A 22,125-nucleotide genomic window follows, 5' to 3' on the forward strand; every position below is an offset into this window, starting at 1 on the left:
CCATGTGAGGTTAACTAGTGTTTATGATTGATTGATTGTTTTTTTTATAAGATAAGTTTAATGCTAGCTAGCAACTTACCTTGGCAACGTACTGCAGGTGGTTAGAGCGTTGGGCTAGTTAACGTAAGGTTGCATCCCCAAGCTGACAAGGTAAAAATCTGTCGTTCTGCCCCTGAACAAGGCAGTTACCCCACCGTTCCTAGGCGTCATTGAAAATAAGATTGTGTTCTTTAACTGACTTGCCTAGTTAAATAAAGGTTTTTAAAAAAATAAAAAATCATAAAAAAATAAAAAAATATATATATTTTTTTTAAAATCGGCAAATCGGTGGCCAAATATACCGATTACCGATTGTTATGAAAACTTGAAATCGGCCCTAATTAATCGGCCATTCCGATTAATCGGTCGACCTCTAGTGTGTTTGTCTCAGTCATCAGATCTCACCCCAATTGAATTCTGGAGTGGCGCTTTTCACCACCATCAACAAAACACCAACCGATGGAATGTATTGTGGAAGAATGGTGTTGTATCCCTCCAATAGAGTTCCAGACGATTGTAGAATATATGCCAAGGTGCATTGAAGCTGTTGGTGTTTCCTTTATTTTGGCAGTTACCTGTAGCAGATAATGAGCTAGCACTGTGTGTGTGTGTGTGTGTGTGTGTGTGTGTGTGTGTGTACAGTATATGTGTGTTTCAACCTCAAAGACTGGAGCAGTGGGGGGAGGGGGGGGGTGTAGAAAGGAAGCTAGCAGTGGGGCAAAGTGTTAAGGTTTTACAGGCAACTACAGTAAACCCCACAGGCCTACCTCATTTTCAGATATACCCTACATACACACACACGCTTGGTTGTCCACACAGAACTCAACCCCCCGATCTCACCCGAACCACATTACATCATCCTACTTCCTGAACTGGTGGCTGCTGGGAGGAGAGAGGTAATTTATTGTTGGTTCTCTGGGCTACGGGACAGGGGGCGGGCTTAACAATCAGCATATGCTGATACAGTACCTTGTCTTGGTGAAATAGTGGGATAACAAGGCAGTTAACCCACTGTTCCTAGGCCGTCATTGTAAATAAGAATTTGTTCTTAACTGACTTGCCTAGTTAAATAAAGGAAAAAAATTGTCCATCTATAGATGCGCGACAAACCATATGTAGGCTATCTGCAGCATGTCAGTAATATTTCAACAGTATATCTGTAGCATGTCAGGAATGTTTCAACAGTATATCTGTCAGTAATATATCAGCAGTATATCTGTAGCATATCAATAATATTTCATTAGCATATCTGTATCATATCAGTAATATATCAACAGTATATCTGTCAGTAATATTTCAACAGTATATCTGTAGCATGTCAGTAATATATCAACAATATATTTGTAGCATATCAGTAATATTTCAACAGTATATCTGTAGCATGTGAGTAATATTTCAACAGTATATCTGTCAGTAATATATCAACAATATATCTGTAGCATATCAGTAATATTTCAACAGTATATCTGTAGCATATCAGTAATATTTCAACAGTATATCTGTAACATGTCAGGAATGTTTCAACAGTATATCTGTCAGTAATATATCAACAGTATATCAGTAATATTTCATCAGCATATCTGTATCATATCAGTAATATATCAACAATATATTTGTAGCATATCAGTAATATTTCATCAGCATATCTGTATCATATCAGTAATATATCAACAATATATCTGTAGCATATCAGTAATATTTCAACAGTATATCTGTAACATGTCAGGAATGTTTCAACAGTATATCTGTCAGTAATATATCAACAGTATATCTGTAGCATATCAGTAATATTTCATCAGCATATCTGTATCATATCAGTAATATATCAACAATATATTTGTAGCATATCAGTAATATTTCATTAGCATATCTGTATCATATCAGTAATATATCAACAGTATATCTGTCAGTAATATTTCAACAGTATATCTGTATGTCACGTAGAGTAGGCCAGAAGGCTAAACTGGAAAACCTAACCTCCATAAAAAATAAAAAGATGGCGGAGCCGCAAAAGTTCTTCTGTGCAAAGGTGTTTATTTACATAGTGATTCCGGAACAAAAACAACAGTACTGCCATCAAACCTTATGGGTCAGCTAAAAACAATGCTGCCCCACCTACAGCTCAATCCAAAATGCCTCTCCAGGAACTGAAAGAGAGGCTCCTTTTGTAGGGGTAGCCCCTCCCCTCAGAACAATTAACACTAATTAATTAAGCAATTACCTATTCAACCTACAGTTTCCATTTATCTAAACATACCAAAATATATACATTGCAACACGTTTATGAAACATCACAATATAACATTTACAAAAGTACATCACTACTGACAGTGTCAACCAACATGCCCATTTACATTAATGAGCCATTCCGGACAGGCACTACAAAGTAAGCCCAATTCCCTTAGCTCGGGTCCTTATCCAGCATAGCCGGAAGCTACAGAGATGGAGAGAGAGAGGAACAGAACAAACAACTGCTCATCCATAACATCTAAGTATAATAAATATTGCTTATATTAAATATGAACACCTGTCTGTTTATTTCTTTATACCATAACCGGTTACTGAAGTAAGTGTGAAATGTATGTACTAAGATAGAGAAAAGTTAACTTGTGTGTCGACCCACATTGTTAACTTGTCTGATAATGGAGCAGGGAGGAGTAATGAATGTGTGTGCGTTAAAGTACCTAATGCTGCCCGCGGCCAGTGACGGACTTCTACGTCACACTGTATCATGTCAGTAATATATCAACAATATATTTGTAGCATATCAGTAATATTTCAACAGTATATCTGGAGCGTATCAGTAATATTTCAACAGTATATCTGTAACATGTCAGGAATATTTCAACAGTATATCCCATCTACGATCAACAAACATTCAGGAGACTACTGGCTTACAAATGGCTCATTCATCCCTCCTCTCCCCTGTAACTATTCCCCAGGTCGTTGTTGTAAATGACAATGGCTTCTCAGTCAACTTACCTGGTCAAATAAAGGTAAAATATAAAAAAATATAAAAAGATATCACCAGCATGTCAACTGCATATCAGTTTAACAGAATATTTGTTGTCATTCTAGTAACTATCTTTAGATATGCTTTGGGACTATCCAAATAAAGTGAAACACAAGTTGGGCTTAGTTGGCGGTCTACAGACTATCTACCTCGCATTCAAGTATACTACATGACCAAAAGTATGTGGACACCTGCTCGTCAAACATCTCATTCCAAAATCATGGGCATAAATATGGAGTTGGTCCCCACTTTGCTGCCTCCACTCTACTTGGAAGACTTTCCACTAAATGTTGGAACATTGCTGCCGGGACTTGCTTCCATTCAGCCACAAGAGCATTAGTGAGGTTGGGCACTGATGTTGGGCGATTAGGCCTGGCTCGCAGTCGGCGTTCCAATTCATCCCAAATGTGTTCAATGAGGTTGAGGTCAGGGCTCTGTGTAGGCCAGTCAAGTAATTCCACACCGATCTCGACAAACCATTTCTGTATGGACCTCGTTTTGTGCACGGGGGTATTGTCATGCTGAAACCAAACTATTGCTACAAAGTTGGAAGCACAGAATTGTCTAGAATGTCATTGAATGTTGTAGTGTTAAGATTTCCTTTCACTGGAACTAAGGGCCCTAGCCCGAACCATGAAAAATAGACCCAGACCATAATTTCTCCTCCACCAAACTTTACAGTTGGCACTATGCATTTGGGGAGGTGCTTGGCGGCAAGCAACCCTCTGTAGTTTTGCATTGGGACTATCTAAATAAAGTGAAAGACTGTTGAATTAAGTTAAAATGCAATAATCACTCAAAACATCCAAATGTGCAACTGTTGTTGGGATGATTGAAATGACCTTCTAACACTTGAGCACCTTGTCTTTCCTGTTGGTGATGAAGAAACGCATCAGAGGCTTAATGTTAACATGTCATTTTATTCTCGTTTATTCTCCAATTTTAGTCATACTGGATGCCCAAAATATTTATATACAAAATACATTCATTTTTACTTCTTGACAAAAACACAAAACAATATGATACACATTGCCTACTACGTTAACAAAGAGCAGAGATCGTTGTAACAGATTCTGTAAACATTGTCCACAGTTCCGCTTTTCAAATCAAGTGTTTCTGTCTCAAAAGAGATGCGAAACAAACAGGGACTAAGTAATCTTATTGCATCATCCATTGGCACCCATTTCAAGGAGAAGAAACCCCTCTGGATGTATGGAAAGCCCTCTGGATGTATGGAAACCCCTATGGATGTATGGAAAGCCCTCTGGATGTATGGAAAGCCCTCTGGATGTATGGAAAGCCCTATGGATGTATGGAAACCCCTATGGATGTATGGAAACCCCTCTGGATGTATGGAAAGCCCTCTGGATGTATGGAAACCCCTATGGATGTATGGAAAGCCCTCTGGATGTATGGAAACCCCTATGGATGTATGGAAACCCTCTGGATGTATGGAAAGCCCTCTGGATGTATGGAAAGCCCTCTGGATGTATGGAAAGCCCTATGGATGTATGGAAAGCCCTATGGATGTATGGAAACCCCTATGGATGTATGGAAACCCCTCTGGATGTATGGAAACCCCTCTGGATGTATGGAAAGCCCTCTGGATGTATGGAAACCCCTATGGATGTATGGAAACCCTCTGGATGTATGGAAACCCCTATGGATGTATGGAAACCCCTATGGATGTATGGAAACCCCTATGGATGTATGGAAAGCCCTCTGGATGTATGGAAACCCCTATGGATGTATGGAAACCCCTATGGATGTATGGAAACCCCTCTGGATGTATGGAAAGCCCTCTGGATGTATGGAAACCCCTATGGATGTATGGAAACCCCTCTGGATGTATGGAAATCCCTCTGGATGTATGGAAAACTAAGCAAAACACAAAACAACAAAAATATTATGTTTGTCACATCTGAATGTAAACACTTTGATAAATACAAAGTTGGAAACAACGATTGAAAAAATATTAATTTTTGCCGGAAACACAAGACTATAAGGTAATAGAATGATTAAAACCTCCTATGGCAGCTTGCAGATAGTTGTCACTACGTAGCCATGCTAGAGAGGACAAAGGTAAAGTCTTTTTTTAGCCAAAAATTCCACTTTAACAACTAACCCAAACCTCAACCCTTTACCATTTACCTTACCCCGAAACCCTAACACTTCATTAATAACAAACAGCTAACATACTTGCAAAATACTGCTGATGATATAGCCAATTTTGTCCTCTCTAACATGGCCATCGAGTGATGACACTTTCAGACTGGTTTCGTGACAGTTGACCCAATGCATCTCTCCTTCCACACAATGAGCTCTTTGTCTCTCTCCTATGTTCTTTCCTTTACTTTTTTCTCTTTATATCTGTGGTAAAGGATGTTTGTTCCACTTCTCCTCCTTAGACTATGTATACTAATGCTTCTCACCAAGTGTGTGTGTGTGTGTGTGTGTGTGTGTGTGTGTGTGTGTGTGTGTTGCCACTGCTTCTCTAAATGGGAATTCTTCTCCAGTCTCTTTAGCCATTAAAGAGAGCTGTTGTTGTTGTTCATGTTCACATTGTTGTTGCAGTCTCAGCTGGTCAGGCTGTTCTGCACTGCAGGTCTTAGGGCAGCAGAGTTAGTTTATAATGGTGACGATGAAGATGATGATAGTTCATTTAAATGATGATGATTATGATGATGAAGATGACGATAGTTCATTTAAATGATGAGGATTATGATGATGAAGATGTAGAGTTGATTTAAACGATGATGATGATGAAAACGTCATCAGAGTTAGTTGATGAACTGAGCACCCCCGTGAGGCACGATCTCCGTCAAGCCCCACCCAACTACATTCCCCCTCTGCTCACACCCCTCACCGTCCTGCAAAGCCAGCTGGGATATCTCCTCCTCTGTCAGCACACGGTCCCACATGTTCACCCCCGTCATCTTCCCAGCGAATGCCAACTTGGCATCGAAGCCTCCCTCAAACCCAGGCATCTGACTCTCACTGCCACCTGACCCTCCAGAGACCACACCACCGTTCTTCTCCTGCCCAAGGCCGTTCTTCTCCTGCCCAAGCTGGAGTGAGCCTCCATCGGGTAACATGTGGCCCTCGGCCACCCCGGGTGTGAATGCCACTCTGTGTCCATCGGCCCATAGTGACGCTATGCCCTGCTCAGAGCTCCAAGCCCCACATAGGTGGGTCCAAACTCCTCCTCCTTTCACCACGCCCCGTGCCTCCACCAGGTGAGCCTCTCCTCCCACGGTGAAGAGAGCCCTTGTTCCGCTAAGAAGGAGCTGTATCTCATAGGGGTTCCGTTTGGTTCCGTAGGAAAACAGCACGGTTCTGTTGGAGACGGAGACGGGCTTGGCCCACAGGCACACGGTGAAGGAAGAGAGGGAGAGAGGGAGGTCTGGTGTCACTGACGAGAAGATGCGACGGGAACGCATAGGGAAGAGAAGAGCGGTCTCACAGCCTGCGAGAGAGGAGGGAGGGAGGAGAGGATGAGAGAATAGCTTTAGTCATTTTGGGGTTATTAATTGATCTGAAAGATGACAAAATCAGGAGAGAAATCAAGGGATGGAGATGGAAACAGACCCTGTATGCTGTCTCACAGGGCTTCTTCAGGCCTAAGCTCTGTTCTCAGAAGCACTACAGATGACCAGATCATCATGTCTTTATCTCACATCAAGAAACACTTCACTAGATATTAGTTATGTATATCATGTACAATGTTTCCGCTGAAGTCATTTTGCTGTGGCGCTGCGCCCAAAAAATAAGGAACATGAAAAAATATGTCTGCCGAGGCTAAGATGCACTTTGAAGGTGCTAGATCAATCCACATTTACTTTTCCTCTGCAAACAAAACAACTAATGAATATAAGAATCTGCCAACCCATAGTAGAATAGGATATCTATTTATCTAAAAAGAAAATGTGGGGAAAAAAATTGTGATGAGACAGATTAGATTTTTTGTTTAGCAAGAGTAGTGGCAACCAGGGAAAATGTTGGGGGGAGATGGTGACAGTGATTTATGTGAGAAGTACAGGGTCCCTGTGTGTTACATCGGGTGGCGGGTTACCCCAAGTTACCCTAACAGGTAGGTATACATTATATTCATTGTTTTTGCAAGTTTTTTTGTGACATCAAATTCTTCAATAGGAACCTAACTAGTTAAAAGATCACATTTGAGATCTGGCTAATGATTAGCCCAATAGGGTAAATAACAGCAACCCCATGCTTCAGCCTATTTATTTATAGCCACTATGCTGCATCAGTTGGGCTACAGGTGATCATTCTTATTGCTAATAGCATACATGCTAATATGGACCGTGCATAGGCTATATGCATGGTCCAATATGTTCAAATAATTGTACCGAATCATTTTACCATTATGTTATTGGGTTAATTTCTGGAGATGGAAATTATATATTTTATATGTATTATATGTATTCATTTTGGAGTAGAATGTCCTTTTGAAGTCACCTTCACCCCTAACCCCACTGTTACACATTTTTGTTATGTAACCGGATTATTTTATTATCCCCGTGAGAGATCTCCGTTAGCAACATTGTTCTACCCAATATGAATGACTATAGAAGGATATATATATATACTGTATAGGATCTCTATGGTTGAACCTTTAACAGTCATGCCAATGGAGCAGTTTGGTATTTGAGCGGTACACCATGGTGTGATCAGAGTACAGCGAGGGTGTTTGAGGTTCAGGCTGCGGTCAGTGGTAATGCGTTCAATGATGTCATAGACCAAAAGTTTTCCCCTGTCTTTTCCCACTTGGTGGGCGCAGTCGTTTTTTTCTCTCTCTCTCTCTTTCCTTTAGGTGACGAAATAGTAAACTGGATGCTCACCATGTCTGTTTCTTATCACACACACCGCTCTTTCATTTGCTTGTGCACAAGTAAGCCTGTGTGTGTGTGCGCGTGTGTGTGTGTGTGTGTGTGTGTGTGTGTGTGCGTGTGCGCGCGCGTGTGTGTGTGAGATCTATCAACGGGAGAATAACACCATGAGATAATGCATCAACTCAGAGTCAGACCAGAAGAGGAAATCACTGCTGGAGGCTGGAATCAGTCTGTGTATGTGTGTGTGTGTTTCTGTGTGTATGATTTGTGTATGACTAAGTGGGTTTTGAATCAGTGTGGACAGCTCCCTTTCCCCTCTCTGCAGCAGCAGCAACAGCATTCTGATAGCTAGGTTATGACACTGAGACTCCTCCTACCAGACCCTAAATGTTGATGTTACATTTGTCTCAGGTTTCTCTCCGGGGGTAACCTTTCCCATCTGGTTCTGCTTCCCAGGGTGTTTTGCTGTGGTTGCTTTGTCGACCTGCTAATGATTATACCTCCTTCTGCTCAGTATCCAGGTTTACAGGGCGGATGATATAGACGGGGTGTGTGTGTGTGTGTGTGTGTGTGTGTGTGTGTGTGTGTGTGTGTGTGTGTGTGTGTGTGTGTGTGTGTGTGTGTAATGTAAAAAGCATTGAAGTTTTATCTGATTATTGCTGGGAACTGGAGCTGGCTCACTGAAAGGCCTGGCGGCTATATATATGAACAGATTGATTCAGAGAGACTCCTCTTTATAGAACTATAGCCTTGTTGCTCTCTTGGCTTATTGTAAGTCCTCAAACTCATTTTGTTTTTGATTGAATTTCAACAGAGTAAGTAGGTAGAGGTCTGAACAGGGCCTGTGGGTGTATTTCAGATGCAGAGACTGGGCTTGGAACACGGAAAGGCCCTCTGGTAAGAATCTATTTTATTATGAATTTTTAAGAACAATTGACCAGAATTGTTGTTCATATTCATACTCTAAGTATATATTTCCTATTTTCATTCTTTCAAGAATGATGGGTTGTAAGGATCACATTGCCTGGGAGGGATGTCTGGTGTGAGTCTGGTGAGAGGAGTCCTGTGTTACCTGATGGTGTCTAAACATGGATCTTCTACATTGCTCAGTTGGTAGAGCATGGTGTTTGCAACGCCAGCATGGCGTTTACAACGCCAGGGTTGTGGGTTCGATTCCCACGGGGGGCCAGTACAAAAAAACAAAACAAAATAATTTAATGTATGTATTCACTACTGTAAGTTGCTCTGGATAAGAGCGTCTGCTAAATGACTAAAATGTTTTAAAAAATGTAAATGTAGAGCAGGGCTTGTCAACCTGGTTACTGTACCACCAAGTACTAGGTGCTCTGCCTAGAGTACCCCTGAAATACCCCCTCATGTGCAATTTACCAGTAAGCCTACTGTCTCATGAGTCTTTTCAAGTTCCCCATGTGGATAGGTCAGGTACTAGTGGCCCTGTTTGGGTCAAGTTCCCCATGTGGATAGGTCAGGTACTAATGCCCCTGGTTGGGTCAAGTTCCCCATGTGGATAGGTCAGGTACTAGTGCCCCTGGTTGGGTCAAGTTCCCCATGTGGATAGGTCTGGTACTAGTGCCCCTGGTTGGGTCAAGTTCCCCATGTGGATAGGTCTGGTACTAGTGCCCCTGGTTGGGTCAAGTTCCCCATGTGGATAGGTCAGCTACTAGTGCCCCTGGTTGGGTCAAGTTCCCCATGTGGATAGGTCAGTACTAGTGGTTGGGTCAAGTTCCCCATGTGGATAGGTCAGTACTAGTGCCCCTGGTTGGGTCAAGTTCCCCATGTGGATAGGTCAGGTACTAGTGCCCCTGGTTGGGTCAAGTTCCCCATGTGGATAGGTCTGGTACTAGTGCCCCTGGTTGGGTCAAGTTCCCCATGTGGATAGGTCAGGTACTAGTGCCCCTGGTTGGGTCAAGTTCCCCATGTGGATAGGTCAGTACTAGTGGTTGGGTCAAGTTCCCCATGTGGATAGGTCAGTACTAGTGCCCCTGGTTGGGTCAAGTTCCCCATGTGGATAGGTCAGGTACTAGTGCCCCTGGTTGGGTCAAGTTCCCCATGTGGATAGGTCAGGTACTAGTGCCCCTGGTTGGCTCAAGTTCCCCATGTGGATAGGTCAGTACTAGTGCCCCTGGTTGGTCAAGTTCCCCATGTGGATAGGTCTGGTACTAGTGCCCCTGGTTGGGTCAAGTTCCCCAAGTGGATAGGTCAGTACTAGTGCCCCTGGTTGGGTCAAGTTCCCCATGTGGATAGGTCTGGTACTAGTGCCCCTGGTTGGGTCAAGTTCCCCATGTGCATAGGTCTGGTACTAGTGCCGCTGGTTGGGTCAAGTTCCCCATGTGGATAGGTCAGGTACTAGTGCCCCTGGTTGGGTCAAGTTCCCCATGTGGATAGGTCTGGTACTAGTGCCCCTGGTTGGGTCAAGTTCCCCATGTGGATAGGTCTGGTACTAGTGCCCCTGGTTGGGTCAAGTTCCCCATGTGGATAGGTCAGGTACTAGTGCCCCTGGTTGGGTCAAGTTCCCCATGTGGATAGGTCTGGTACTAGTGCCCCTGGTTGGTCAAGTTCCCCATGTGGATAGGCCTGGTTCTAGTGCCCCTGGTTGAGGACCACTGATGTAAAGGATGGCAGGATGTATAGACAGAGACACAGGAAGAGGTGTTCTCACCTGCAGGCAGGTGTCGTTGCTGTGCCGACTTGAGCGCGAGCTCTAGCACTGCCCTCGTCTTCGCCAGCTCTGTCACCACGGCAACCAGCATCTCTGCTGATGCCACTTCCTGCTGTAAGTTTTCCCCCGTAGCCTCTGGATTACTCAGGCAGCTGTTTTCCAGCTTGATAAGTCGGACAGCCTGTGTCCTCGCAGCAGTTAAAAGCTGCTGTAACAGCTTTTCCTGATGGTTATTCCCAGCTGAATTGTCAGCAGCAGTGCTTCGATCCTGTCTGAGATGCTCCATGCTCTCCCTGAGGCGAGCCTCCATCTGCATGGACATCCTCCGCCCAGCGGTCTCCACCGCAACGCCACAGGCCCCTCCGTACTGAGCCACGAACCTGTGGTGAGGAGAAGAAGGATTAGAGAGGGATTACATCAGAGACCAGGAAGTACAGTACACATGGGAGCCAAGCTAGCCAACTGCACCAGTAGTTTCATACGCCCAATTCCACATGGACTCCTGTCAGATATACACAGGTGTACAGAGGTTAGGGGGGTAAAGGTCGATTTCGGATTGCTGGTTATGATCCATTGGCTGAGAGTTCCATTTATAATGAACAAAAATATAAACGCAACATGCAACAATTTCAATTTTTTTACTGAGTTACAGTTCATAAGGAAATCCGTAAATTTAAATAATTGTATTAGGCCCATTAGGCTCATTAGGCAGGGCACATCCATGGGTGGGCCTAGGAGGGCATAAGCTCACCCACTTGGGAGAAAGATTCACCCACTGGGGAGCCAGAATTAGTTTTTCACCCCAAAATAGCTTTATTACAGACAGAAATACTCCCCAGCACAAGGTGCACCTGTGTAATACTCATGCTGTTCAATCACCTTCTTGATATGCCACACCTGTCTGGTGGATAGATTATCTTGGCAAAGAAGAAATGCTCACTAACGGATGTAAACACATTTAGAGATAAATAAGATTTTTGTGCGTATGGAAAATGTATGGGATTTTTTATTCCAGCTCGAAACATGGGACCAACACTTTACATATTGAGTTTATATTTTTGTTCAGTATATATACAGTACCAGCCAAACGTTTGGACACACCTACTCATTCAAGTGTTTTTCTTTATTTTTACTATTTTCTACATTGTAGAATAATAGTGAAGACATCAAAACTATGAAATACACATATGGAATCATGTAGTAAGCAAAAAAGTGTTAAACAAATCAAAATATATTTTATATTTGAGATGCCACCCTTTGCCTTGATGACAGCTTTGCACACTCTTCTTATTCTCTCAACCAGTTTCATGAGGTAGTCACCTGGAATCCATTTCAATTCACAGATGTGCCTTGTTACATTTAATTTGTGGAATTTCTTTCCTTAATGGTTTGATGCCAATAAGTTGTGTTGTGACAAGGTAGAGGTGGTATACAGAAGATAGCCCTGTTTGGTAAAGACCAAGTCCATATTATGGTAAGAACAGCTCAAATATACATAGAGAAAAGACATGAAGGTCAGTCAATCCGGAAAATGTCAAGAACTTTTAAAGTTTCTTCAAGCGCAGTTGCAAAAACCATCAAGCGTTATGATGAAACTGGCTCTCATAAGACCCGCCACAGGAAAGGAAGACCCAGAGTTACCTCTGATGCAGAGGATAAGTTCATTAGAGTTACCAGCCTCAGAAATTGCAGCCCAAAAAATGCTTCACAGAGATCAAGTAACATCGCAACATCAACTGTTCAGAGGAGATGTCACGTCCTGACCAGTATAAGGGGTTATTTGTTATTGTAGTTTGGTCAGGACGTGGCAGGGGTGTGTTTGTTTTGTGTTGTCGGGGTTTTTGGGTAGTGTTCTATGTTTTGTATTTCTATGTTCTATTTTCTAGTTATTCTATTTCTATGTTTAGTTTATTGTTTTGACCTTCAATTGGAGGCAGCTGTTCCTCGTTGCCTCTAATTGAAGGTCCTATTTAGTAGGGGTGTTTTTCATGGGGTTTTTGTGAGTAGTTGTTTCTTGTTTAGCTGTGTGCCTGACAGGACTGTTTTCGTCGTTCTTTTTGTTCATTGTTCATTTATTTAATAAAGAAGAAAATGAGCATTCACATCCCCGCTGCATTTTGGTCCAATCACTACGACGGCCGTGACAGGAGACTGCATGAATCAGGCCTTCATGGTCGAATTGTTGCAAAGAAACCACTACTAAAGGACACCAATAATAAGAAGAGACTTGCTTGGGCCAACAAGCACGAGCAATGGACATTAGACCGGTGGAAATCTGTCCTTTGTTCTGATGAGTCCAAATTAGAAATGTTTGGCTCTTTGTGAGACGCAGAGTAGGTGAACAGATTATATCTTCATGAGTGGTTCCCACCGTGAAGCATGTAGGAGTAGGTGTGATGGTGTGGGGGTGCTTTGCTGGTGCCACTGTCAGTGATTTATTTATAATTCAAGGCACACTTAACCAGCATGTTACCACAGCATTCTGCAGCGATACACCATCCCATCTGGCTTGCGCTTAGTGGAGCTATCATTTTTTCCCCAACAGGACAATGACCCAACACACCTCCAGGCTGTGTAAGGGCTATTTGACCAAGAAGGAGAGTGATGGAGTGCTGCATCAGATGATCTGGCCTCCACAATCACCCAACCTCAACCCAATTGAGATGGTTTGGGATGAGTTCGACCGCAGAGTGAAGGAAAAGCAGCCGACAAGTGCTCAGCATACGTGGGAACTCCTTCAAGACTTTTGGAAAATCATTCCAGGTGAAGCTGGTTGAGAGAATGCCGAGTGTGCAAAGTTGTCATCAAGGCAAATGGTGGCTACTTTGAAGAATCTAAAATATAAAATGTATTTTGACTTCTTTAACACTTTTTTGGTTACTACATAATTCCATATGTGTTATATCATAGTTTTGATATCTTCACTATTATTCTACAATGTAGAAAATAGTCAAACTAAAGAAAAATCCTTGAATGAGTGGGTGTGTCCAAACTTTTGACTTTATATACGTTCATATCCATAGCACAGACTTTCTTCTCAAAAACCAACCTTAGCATCTCTCCACGCAGCGACCCCAACTCCACCTTGATGATGTCATCGGAGTACTGCAGAAGCATGTTCTCCCTCATCTGAGAGTTCTCCAGCATGGAGAAGAGCTTGTCCCATTTAGTCATGTCTGTAGCCTTACAGGGTCCTGGGGCTGGGGTAGCTGTGGCTGGAGAGAGGGAGAAAGAAAGAGAGGGAGAGAGAGAGAACGAGAGAGAGAGAGAGAGGAAGTAAAATGGATGAATACAAGCCATCTAACATACATGCCTGTCTGAACCGCTCCACCTCTCCTTCCCACTCAATTTAATTGAATTACATTTAATTGAGTGGGAAGGAGAGGTGGGTATGTTAGAAAGCTTTTTATTCATACATTTTAAGTCAACACTGAGATGTCTCAATAATCATTCACTTCCTATCCTTTCTCCTGTCAACTATCCATCTCTCTCTCAGATTGTCCCTTTCTCCATCCAACTGTCCATCTTTCTCTCAGATTGTCCTTTTCTCCTGCAAGCTGTCCATCTCTCTCTCAGATTGTCCCTTTCTCCTGTCAACTGTCCATCTCTCTCAGATTGTCCCTTTCTCCTGCAAACTGCCCTTCTCTCTCTTAGATTGTCCCTTTCTCCTGTCAACCATCCATCTCTCTCTTAGATTGTCCCTTTTTCCTGTCAACTGTCCATCTCTCTCTCAGATTGTCCCTTTTTCCTGTCAACTGTCCATCTCTTTCTCAGATTGTCCCTTTCTCCATCCAACTGTCCATCGCTCTCTTAAATTGTCCCTTTCTCCTGACAACTGTCCATCTCTCTCTGATTGTCCCTTTTTCCTGTCAACTGTCCATCTCTCTCTCAGATTGTCCCTTTCTCCATCCAACTGTCCATCGCTCTCTTAAATTGTCCCTTTCTCCTGTCAACTGTCCATCTCTCTCAGATTGTCCCTTTCTCCTGTCAACTGTCCATCTCTCTCTGATTGTTCCTTTCTCCTGACAACTGTCCATCTCTCTCTTAGATTGTCCCTTTCTCCATCTAACTGTCCTTCTCTCTCTCAGATTGCCCCTTTCTCTTGTCAACTGTCCATCTCTCTCTTAGATTGTCCCTTTATCCTGTCAACTAGCCATCTCTCTCTCAGATTGTCCCTTTCTCCTGTCAACTGCCCATCTCTCTCTGATTGTCCCTTTCTCTTGTCAACTGTCCATCTCTCTCTTAGATGGTCCCTTTCTCTTGTCAACTGTCCATCTCTCTCTTAGATTGTCCCTTTCTCCTGTCAACTGTCCATCTCTCTCAGATTGTCCCATTCTCTTGTCAACTGTCCATCTCTCTCTTAGATTGTCCCTTTCTCTTGTCAACTGTCCATCTCTCTCTTAGATTGTCCCTTTATCCTGTCAACTGTCCATCTCTCTCTCAGATTGTCCCTTTATCCTGTCAACTGTCCATCTCTCTCTGATTGTCCCTTTCTCTTGTCAACTGTCCATCTCTCTCTTAGATGGTCCCTTTCTCTTGTCAACTGTCCATCTCTCTCTTAGATTGTCCCTTTCTCCTGTCAACTGTCCATCTCTCTCTTAGATTGTCCCTTTCTCCATTCAACTACTTTTTTCTCTCCCTTTGCTTGAAACAGTATCAATCTATTCCCGTTCTGTCCCTCTCTTTCTCTTTCCGTGTCCTTTATCCTGGCAGTTTGAGTTATTGTCACGGTGTCTTTCTCTGGTGTGGTAATGTGTTATGTTACTCTCCAGTGTTTGTTTGGGCCGCTTCATCTTTAATAATATAAAATCACATTACAAACTGCCCTGAGCAAATGTACTGTTGGTTATGGTTTTCTGTAGGAGTACCAAGCATATATACACACACACTCACACTCACACTCACACTCACACTCACTCTCTCTCTCACACACACACACACACACACACACACACACACACACACACACACACACACACACACACACACACACACACACACACACACACTCACAGAGGAGCCTGCCTTCCAAAATTGCTGAGAGAAGAATTCCCCAATTAAATAGTATTTCTTTGATCAATGACCAGTCATTCATAATGGTCTTTTCCCAATAGGAGGCTAAAATCCCCAGTCTCCTCTCGCTCAACTTACTCTCTGACAGAGAACATCTCTGCCCAGACTTTCCCAGCCAATACTGACAGAACACATTGAGAAACACTCCCTCAGCCACAACTACTGGAGATAGATTGACTGACAGAGCACAGCTAGATCAGTGATTCCCAAATGTCTGTTGCTTTATAACCCACCTAAAGCTTTTGGAAAGACAAGAGAGAGAGGAGAGAAGAGAGGAGGAGAAGAGAGAGAGGAGAGAAGAGAGGAGGAGAAGAGAGAGAGGAGAAGAGAGAGAAGAGAGAGAAGAAAGGAGAAGAGAGAGTAGAGAGAGAAAGAGAGGAGAAGAGTAAGAAGAGAGGGAACATGTCCAGATGTGCTCAGAACTAACACAGTCAGTGCTCACACTCTCTATGATTAGTCTTAGCACTTCATATCCAGAGACGAATAACTTGCCAAAGACCAACACTGGACAGAGTACGTCTAGACAGACTTTTACATCCCACACAAGCAGAGCACAATGATTCTAAAATCAAACTCTTTTAGTATGATATCTGCACACACACACTGGCTGAACACAGCCGTACAGAGGCCTGAAGATACAGGGGTTGCCTTAACGCAGAATTCGTCATTTTCACTGAGAAAAATAAATAAACACAGAAGAAATATTAAAACGTAGATCTAGTGATTCAGTTACACTTCTTCACTCGGATAAGACATTTTTTCTGTGGTAAACATAAGAAATCTGATGGCCATGCATTGTTTTTGCTAAAAAAAATACCTTGCTCTTTCATTCTAAGCTAATTTAAGCTAATTTACTGATGAGTGGCTGCTAACCAACTAGCTTTGGATTTCTAATGTCATCTGATGAAATCTAAGCTATTTTCTGTGGAAGGTTTTGCATATATGTATTTTGTTTGATGAAAAACTTCAGTTGCCTTGCCCAATATCACTCTATTGAAGCAAAAACATTGTTGTCTTTCAATATAAAACGCAGACAAAATGATTTTTTTTAATGCTTGTTTTTTTAACATGCAGATTTCTAAAAGCTAACTCCACTTCTGGACTTTTTGACCAGCTGATTTAAGTCATGAACAAGCCTGACACTAAAACTTTCATTCAATCATGACTGGCATTCAGTGGGCTGTGACTGAACAAAGTCAATTCTCTAATTTTACTTGAAAATCCTACTTGAGACAAACATACTGAGACAGTCTGTTTCATTCAGTTCAAGTTGTTGATGAAGTTGTTGATGAAGTTGTTGTTCCACAAACTAACACCACAGATATATTATAAAGCCTAACACATGTAATATATTATAAAGCCTAGTATGAGAGGCTAAGGAACCGTTGGGCCATTGACATGCCAAAAGCATGAACAGAAACATTGATGGGTTAATCCCATACAACAGGAGACTTCCAGACATATCTCACATATTCCTTACTCAGCATTCAGAGCTCACACACACACACACTTGACTTACGCTCCAGTGGCTCTCCCTCTGTGATCTCGTTGTAATAGCTGTCTCCATAGTTCACCTCGATATCGTCTTCGTACCCAAGAGTCAGCGACACACACACGGACACCAGACACACTGCCTGGGGGAGCCACCGCAGAAACATGCTGCCTGCCGTCCGTCTGTCTCAGAGAGTCTGTCTGTCTGTGTTGAGGTCTATCTACCTGTCAGAGACTTTGTGTGGTGAGTTTTGTCTGCTTTCTCTCTGTCTCACAATGTGTGTGAGTATGTTGAGAGAGAGGTAAATGTGGGAGTGTGTGTTAAATATCTCAGAGCTATTTCCCCTCCTCTCCTCTTTCTTTCTCTCTCTCTGTCTCTCTCTCTACCTCTTTCTCTTTCTTTCACTCTCTATCTTTCCTCCTATGTGTCTCTGTTGACCACTCTATCTCTCTGGCTTCCTCTATATGTGTATGTTCCTTTTCTGACTCTATCACTCTCTCTCTCTATCTCTCTGTTTTCTCTCTTTCTCTCTCTGTCTCTCGCTCTCTCTTTCTCTCTCTCTCTCGTTAAATGCTAAACAATCCCTTGCCAGCGGTCCTGGTAGGGTTGTATTCTCTGGCTTAGAGGGAATGGGCCAGAGAGCGGGTTTGCCTGGGCTATATAAACACACTCAGATCCTACCCCTAGTTCTGCACAGCCCAGTACACAGCCAAGCCCGGCACCAGCCCCCAGCCCATCCTATCCTAGCTTTGTCCCAGCCTTAGCCCAGCCTAGACCATGCCCCATCCCGAGTCTCAATGTCACACACACACACACACGCACACGCACACACACACACACACACACACACACACACACACACACAGAGAGAGAGTCCAGCACAGCCAGGGGAGCTAGGCAGTGAGTAATTCTTCGTTGGAGGTAGCATATGTCGGGTGTGGATATGGGGGGGGGGGGGGGTTTAGGCTAGGGGTGTGGAGGGGGGGGTGAATGAAACCCAGACTTTAGGGGCTTCTAAATGGGGATATTGTTCTCGCTCTCACTTTTGTTTATTTATTTATTTTCCCAACTGACTCAACGTGTGTGCATGTGTGTATTCAGTGGGGATGGCGTAATTACTTCCTCATGGGATTTTTAAGGATTTGCCTCCACCCCTGCCACCCCCACATGCCCTCCCTCCTGCTGCCTCTGTCTCTGTCTCTCTCTCTCTCTCTCTCTCTCTCTCTCTCTCTCAGGCAAGCGGGTGGACGTGCTACCTTTGGCTTTAAACACAGCGTAGCACCAAGGGCATGAGGTCTTTAAAAACCATGAAAGCACTTTCTGCTTTATTTAATAACACATGGGAGAGGGGAAGTGACCTTCCTATCTTTGACCTGATAACACACAATTTAACAGAAAAGTGACTGGGGGAGATTGAGAGAGAGAGAGAGATTGAGAGAGAGAGAGAGAGAGAGAGAGAGAGAGAGAGAGAGGTAAAATGTTCCTCACGTGTTGTGTGTGTACAGATGTGGTTAACAAGCCGCCTTTATGGAGTCTACCTGAGGTCTATATTACACCAACAGGAAACACATGTTGTATACTGCTCTAACCACCATATAAACAATTGTGTGTGTGTGTGTGTGTGTGTGTGTGTGTGTGTGTGTGTGTGTGTGTGTGTGTGTGTGTGTGTGTGTGTGTGTGTGTGTGCAAGAAAGCCCTATATGTGTATGGAGGAGGATCTGAGTTTTGAATGCATATAGTAAGTCATGTTATTTCATGCCACTTAATATGTACGGTATCTACACAGCTGTTCTTTACTGTGCTGTTTAAACAGCGGCTCTTTACAGCTGTTCTTTACTGTGCTGTCTAAACAGCGGCTCTTTACAGCTGTTCTTTACTGTGTTGTTTAAACAGCGGCTCTTTACAGCTGTTCTTTACTGTGTTGTTTAAACAGTGGCTCTTTACAGCTGTTCTTTTCTGTGTTGTTTAAACAGCGGCTTTTCCAGCTGTTCTTTACTGTGTTGTTTAAACAGCAGCTCTTTACAGCTGTCCATCCAGTAGTGCTGAATTTTGACCTCAGCTGAGCTCCTTTAGGCTAATTGTGTGAGTGATTCAGACTAGCATAGGTTAACATTACTTTATAGTGATTCAGACTAGCATAGGTTAACATTACTGCAGAGTGATTCAGACTAGCATAGGTTAACATTACTTTATAGTGATTCAGACTAGCATAGGTTAACATTACTTTATAGTGATTCAGACTAGCAAAGGTTAAAGGGGAACTAAAAATAAAAAGCAAAAATTCCAATGTATATTATCTATATAATGTGTTTATTAGAGTCTCAAGACACAGAAATGTTGAGATTCCAAAATATATATATATATATTTTGCAGATGGGAATTCCAATGTCTGATATATAATGAACATATGGGTATGGAATAGGTCCCGGGTGAAGTGATTCATGAAATCCATAGGATACATATTGAAATGTTTGGATCATAAAAGTCTTCAAACTACACTAGTCACGTGTTTCTGCTGAGCTCGGCATAGTTCTAGTCTGCAGAATCACTTCCCATAGAAGTGAGTTTAATGTTTAGCCCAATGCTGTAGTAGTATTAATGTTTCTGATGCTAGACATTGTTTCTGGAGGGTCACAATACAATGAACAAGGTTTTCTTGAATCCTGGCATAAATTATGATTTATTAAATACAGTTATCGCTTGCCATTGACATCAAATCCTGGTTGGGATCTGGGCCCTATGGAATCTGGGCCTTATGGGATATGGGTCTTATAGGATCTGGGCCTTATGGGATCTGGACACTATGGAATCTAGACCCTATGGAATCTGGGCCTTATGGGATCTGGGCCCTATGGAATCTGGGCCTTATGGGATCTGGGCCCTATGGAATCTAGACCCTATGGAATCTGGGCCTTATGGGATCTGGGCCCTATGGAATCTGGGCCTTATGGGATCTGGACCCTATGGGATCTGGGCCCTAAGGGATCTGGGACTTATGAGGATCTGGGCCCTATGGAATCTGGGTCATATGGGATATGGGCCCTAGCATGTCCCACCAACCCTGTCATTTGATACTATGCTCCTACCACCAGCACTCTGAAGTTAATCGTATGAAGGCCCTGCTTCCAACACATTTGTTTCAGGGGCAACTGACCTCAGGTCTCTAGGAGTTTGACGTCACTGCACGAGGATAAGGCACTGTACTGTAGCTGTACACCCACAGTTCATTTCCAGAATATCATTAGCATACCTCAGTGGTGAGGTGTTAACATGCCCTTCTAGCCTCCACTGTAGGTGTTCCTGTTCATACAGACTGTCCTGGAAGACTGCTGTGAAATGTTTTCTTTGTTTAGTAATGAATAGAAGGTCAGTAGTCCTTGTTAGAGTTTAGGGTGGTTTTTCCTGTGTAGGCTGTCAAAAGAGAGAATTATTAGGCCCTGTATCAGCATTCTGACTGGGGTTGACGGATTGCACAAGACACCTTGACTTACTGTAAGTGAGACTGAATGTAGTGCTAAGAACATAACAATAAAAAAATGACTGTAAGAACACAGCGGAACTATTAATATCTCTAAAGGAAACATGCTGTGTGTGTGTGTGTGTGTGTGTTTTGAGTGGAGCTCCCACAGCCCATGGCTCACACACACAAGAAGCTATGATGAGAGAGAGAGAGAGAAAGGTAAAATGTCTTAACATACATGCCTGTCTCTTCCGCTCAACCTCTCCTTCCCACTTAATTTAATTGAATTGAGTGGGAAGGAGAGGTGGGGTGGAGGTGGGGTGGAGAGGTGGGGTGGAGAGGGGGGGTGGGGAGGTGGAGGTGGGGTGGAGAGGTGGGGTGGAGGGGGGGTGGGGTGGAGAGGTGGGGTGGAGGGGGTGGAGGTGGGGTGGAGAGGTGGGGTGGAGGTGGGGTGGAGAGGTGGGGTGGAGAAGTGGGGTGGAGAGGGGGGGTGGGGAGGTGGAGGTGGGGTGGAGAGGTGGGGTGGAGGGGGGGTGGGGTGGAGAGGTGGGGTGGAGGTGGAGGGGGGTGGAGGTGGGGTGGAGAGGTGGGGTGGAGGGGGGTGGAGGTGGGGTAGAGAGGTGGGGTGGAGGGGGGGTGGGGTGGAGAGGTGGGGTGGAGGTGGAGGGGGGTGGAGGTGGGGTGGAGAGGTGGGGTGGAGGGGGGTGGAGGTGGGGTAGAGAGGTGGGGTGGAGGTGGGGTGGAGAGGTGGGGTGGAGGGGGGGTGGGGTGGAGAGGTGGGGTGGAGGTGGGGTGGAGGTGGGGTGGAGAGGTGGGGTGGAGGGGGGTGGAGGTGGGGTAGAGAGGTGGGGTGGAGGTGGGGTGGAGGTGGGGTGGAGAGGTGGGGTGGAGGTGGGGTGGAGAGGTGGGGTGGGGTGGAGGTGGGGTGGAGAGGTGGAGAGGTGGGGTGGGGTGGAGAGGTGGGGTGGAGGTGGGGTGGGGTGGGGGTGGAGAGGTGGGGTGGAGAGGTGGAGAGGTGGGGTGGGGTGGAGAGGTGGGGTGGAGGTGGGGTGGGGTGGGGGTGGAGAGGTGGGGTGGAGCATTAGACAGGCATGTTAAAGGTCTTGTTATTAATGTGAGCGGCTGGTTCTGGTTTTGTTGTGGTCGTCTTTAATGGTTTACTGCCCTCTGAGGCATAGATGGATGACTGGTAGACGGCTAGATGGCTTTAGTGTGTGTGTGTGTGTGTGTGTGTGTGTGTGTGTGTGTGTGTGTGTGTGTGTGTGTGTGTGTGTGTTTGTTTGTGTGCGCCTCAGGGCACATGGACTAAGTGTGTTCAGACATGGGTGGACACAGAAGCACTGTAAATCTCCCATGGGTCTTTGGTTCTGCAGACGTCTGGCTCCTGGCTTTAACATTCTGCTCCCGACAAACCAATAAATTCTCTCTCTCTCACCTTTAGGAATGCTCACTTACTCACCCTCTTTATGTCTCTCATCCATCTTTTTGTCATTATTCTCTCTTTATGTCTCTCTCATC

The 22,125-nt window shown here is 44.0% G+C and overlaps 2 protein-coding genes across 2 annotated transcripts in view; one reads left to right on the forward strand and one right to left on the reverse strand.

Annotated features, from left to right (window-relative positions):
* LOC115163909 (ventricular zone-expressed PH domain-containing protein) overlaps positions 1-22,125 on the forward strand; it is a 123,048-nt gene that overhangs the window by 15,560 nt on the left and 85,363 nt on the right. The gene's annotated exons all lie outside the window — the stretch shown is intronic.
* LOC115163745 (pentraxin-related protein PTX3-like) lies at positions 3,953-17,992 on the reverse strand. Its single transcript, XM_029715903.1, has 4 exons — positions 17,175-17,992; positions 13,632-13,797; positions 10,583-10,962; positions 3,953-6,518 (listed from the first exon to the last, which is right to left on the reverse strand). The coding sequence occupies exons 1-4, from the start codon at positions 17,311-17,313 to the stop codon at positions 5,833-5,835; spliced, it is 1,371 nt and encodes a 456-aa protein (XP_029571763.1). The 5' UTR covers positions 17,314-17,992; the 3' UTR covers positions 3,953-5,832.

This window comes from Salmo trutta, chromosome 26 (assembly GCF_901001165.1).
Source record: "Salmo trutta chromosome 26, fSalTru1.1, whole genome shotgun sequence".
NCBI classification, from domain to species: Eukaryota; Metazoa; Chordata; class Actinopteri; order Salmoniformes; family Salmonidae; genus Salmo; species Salmo trutta.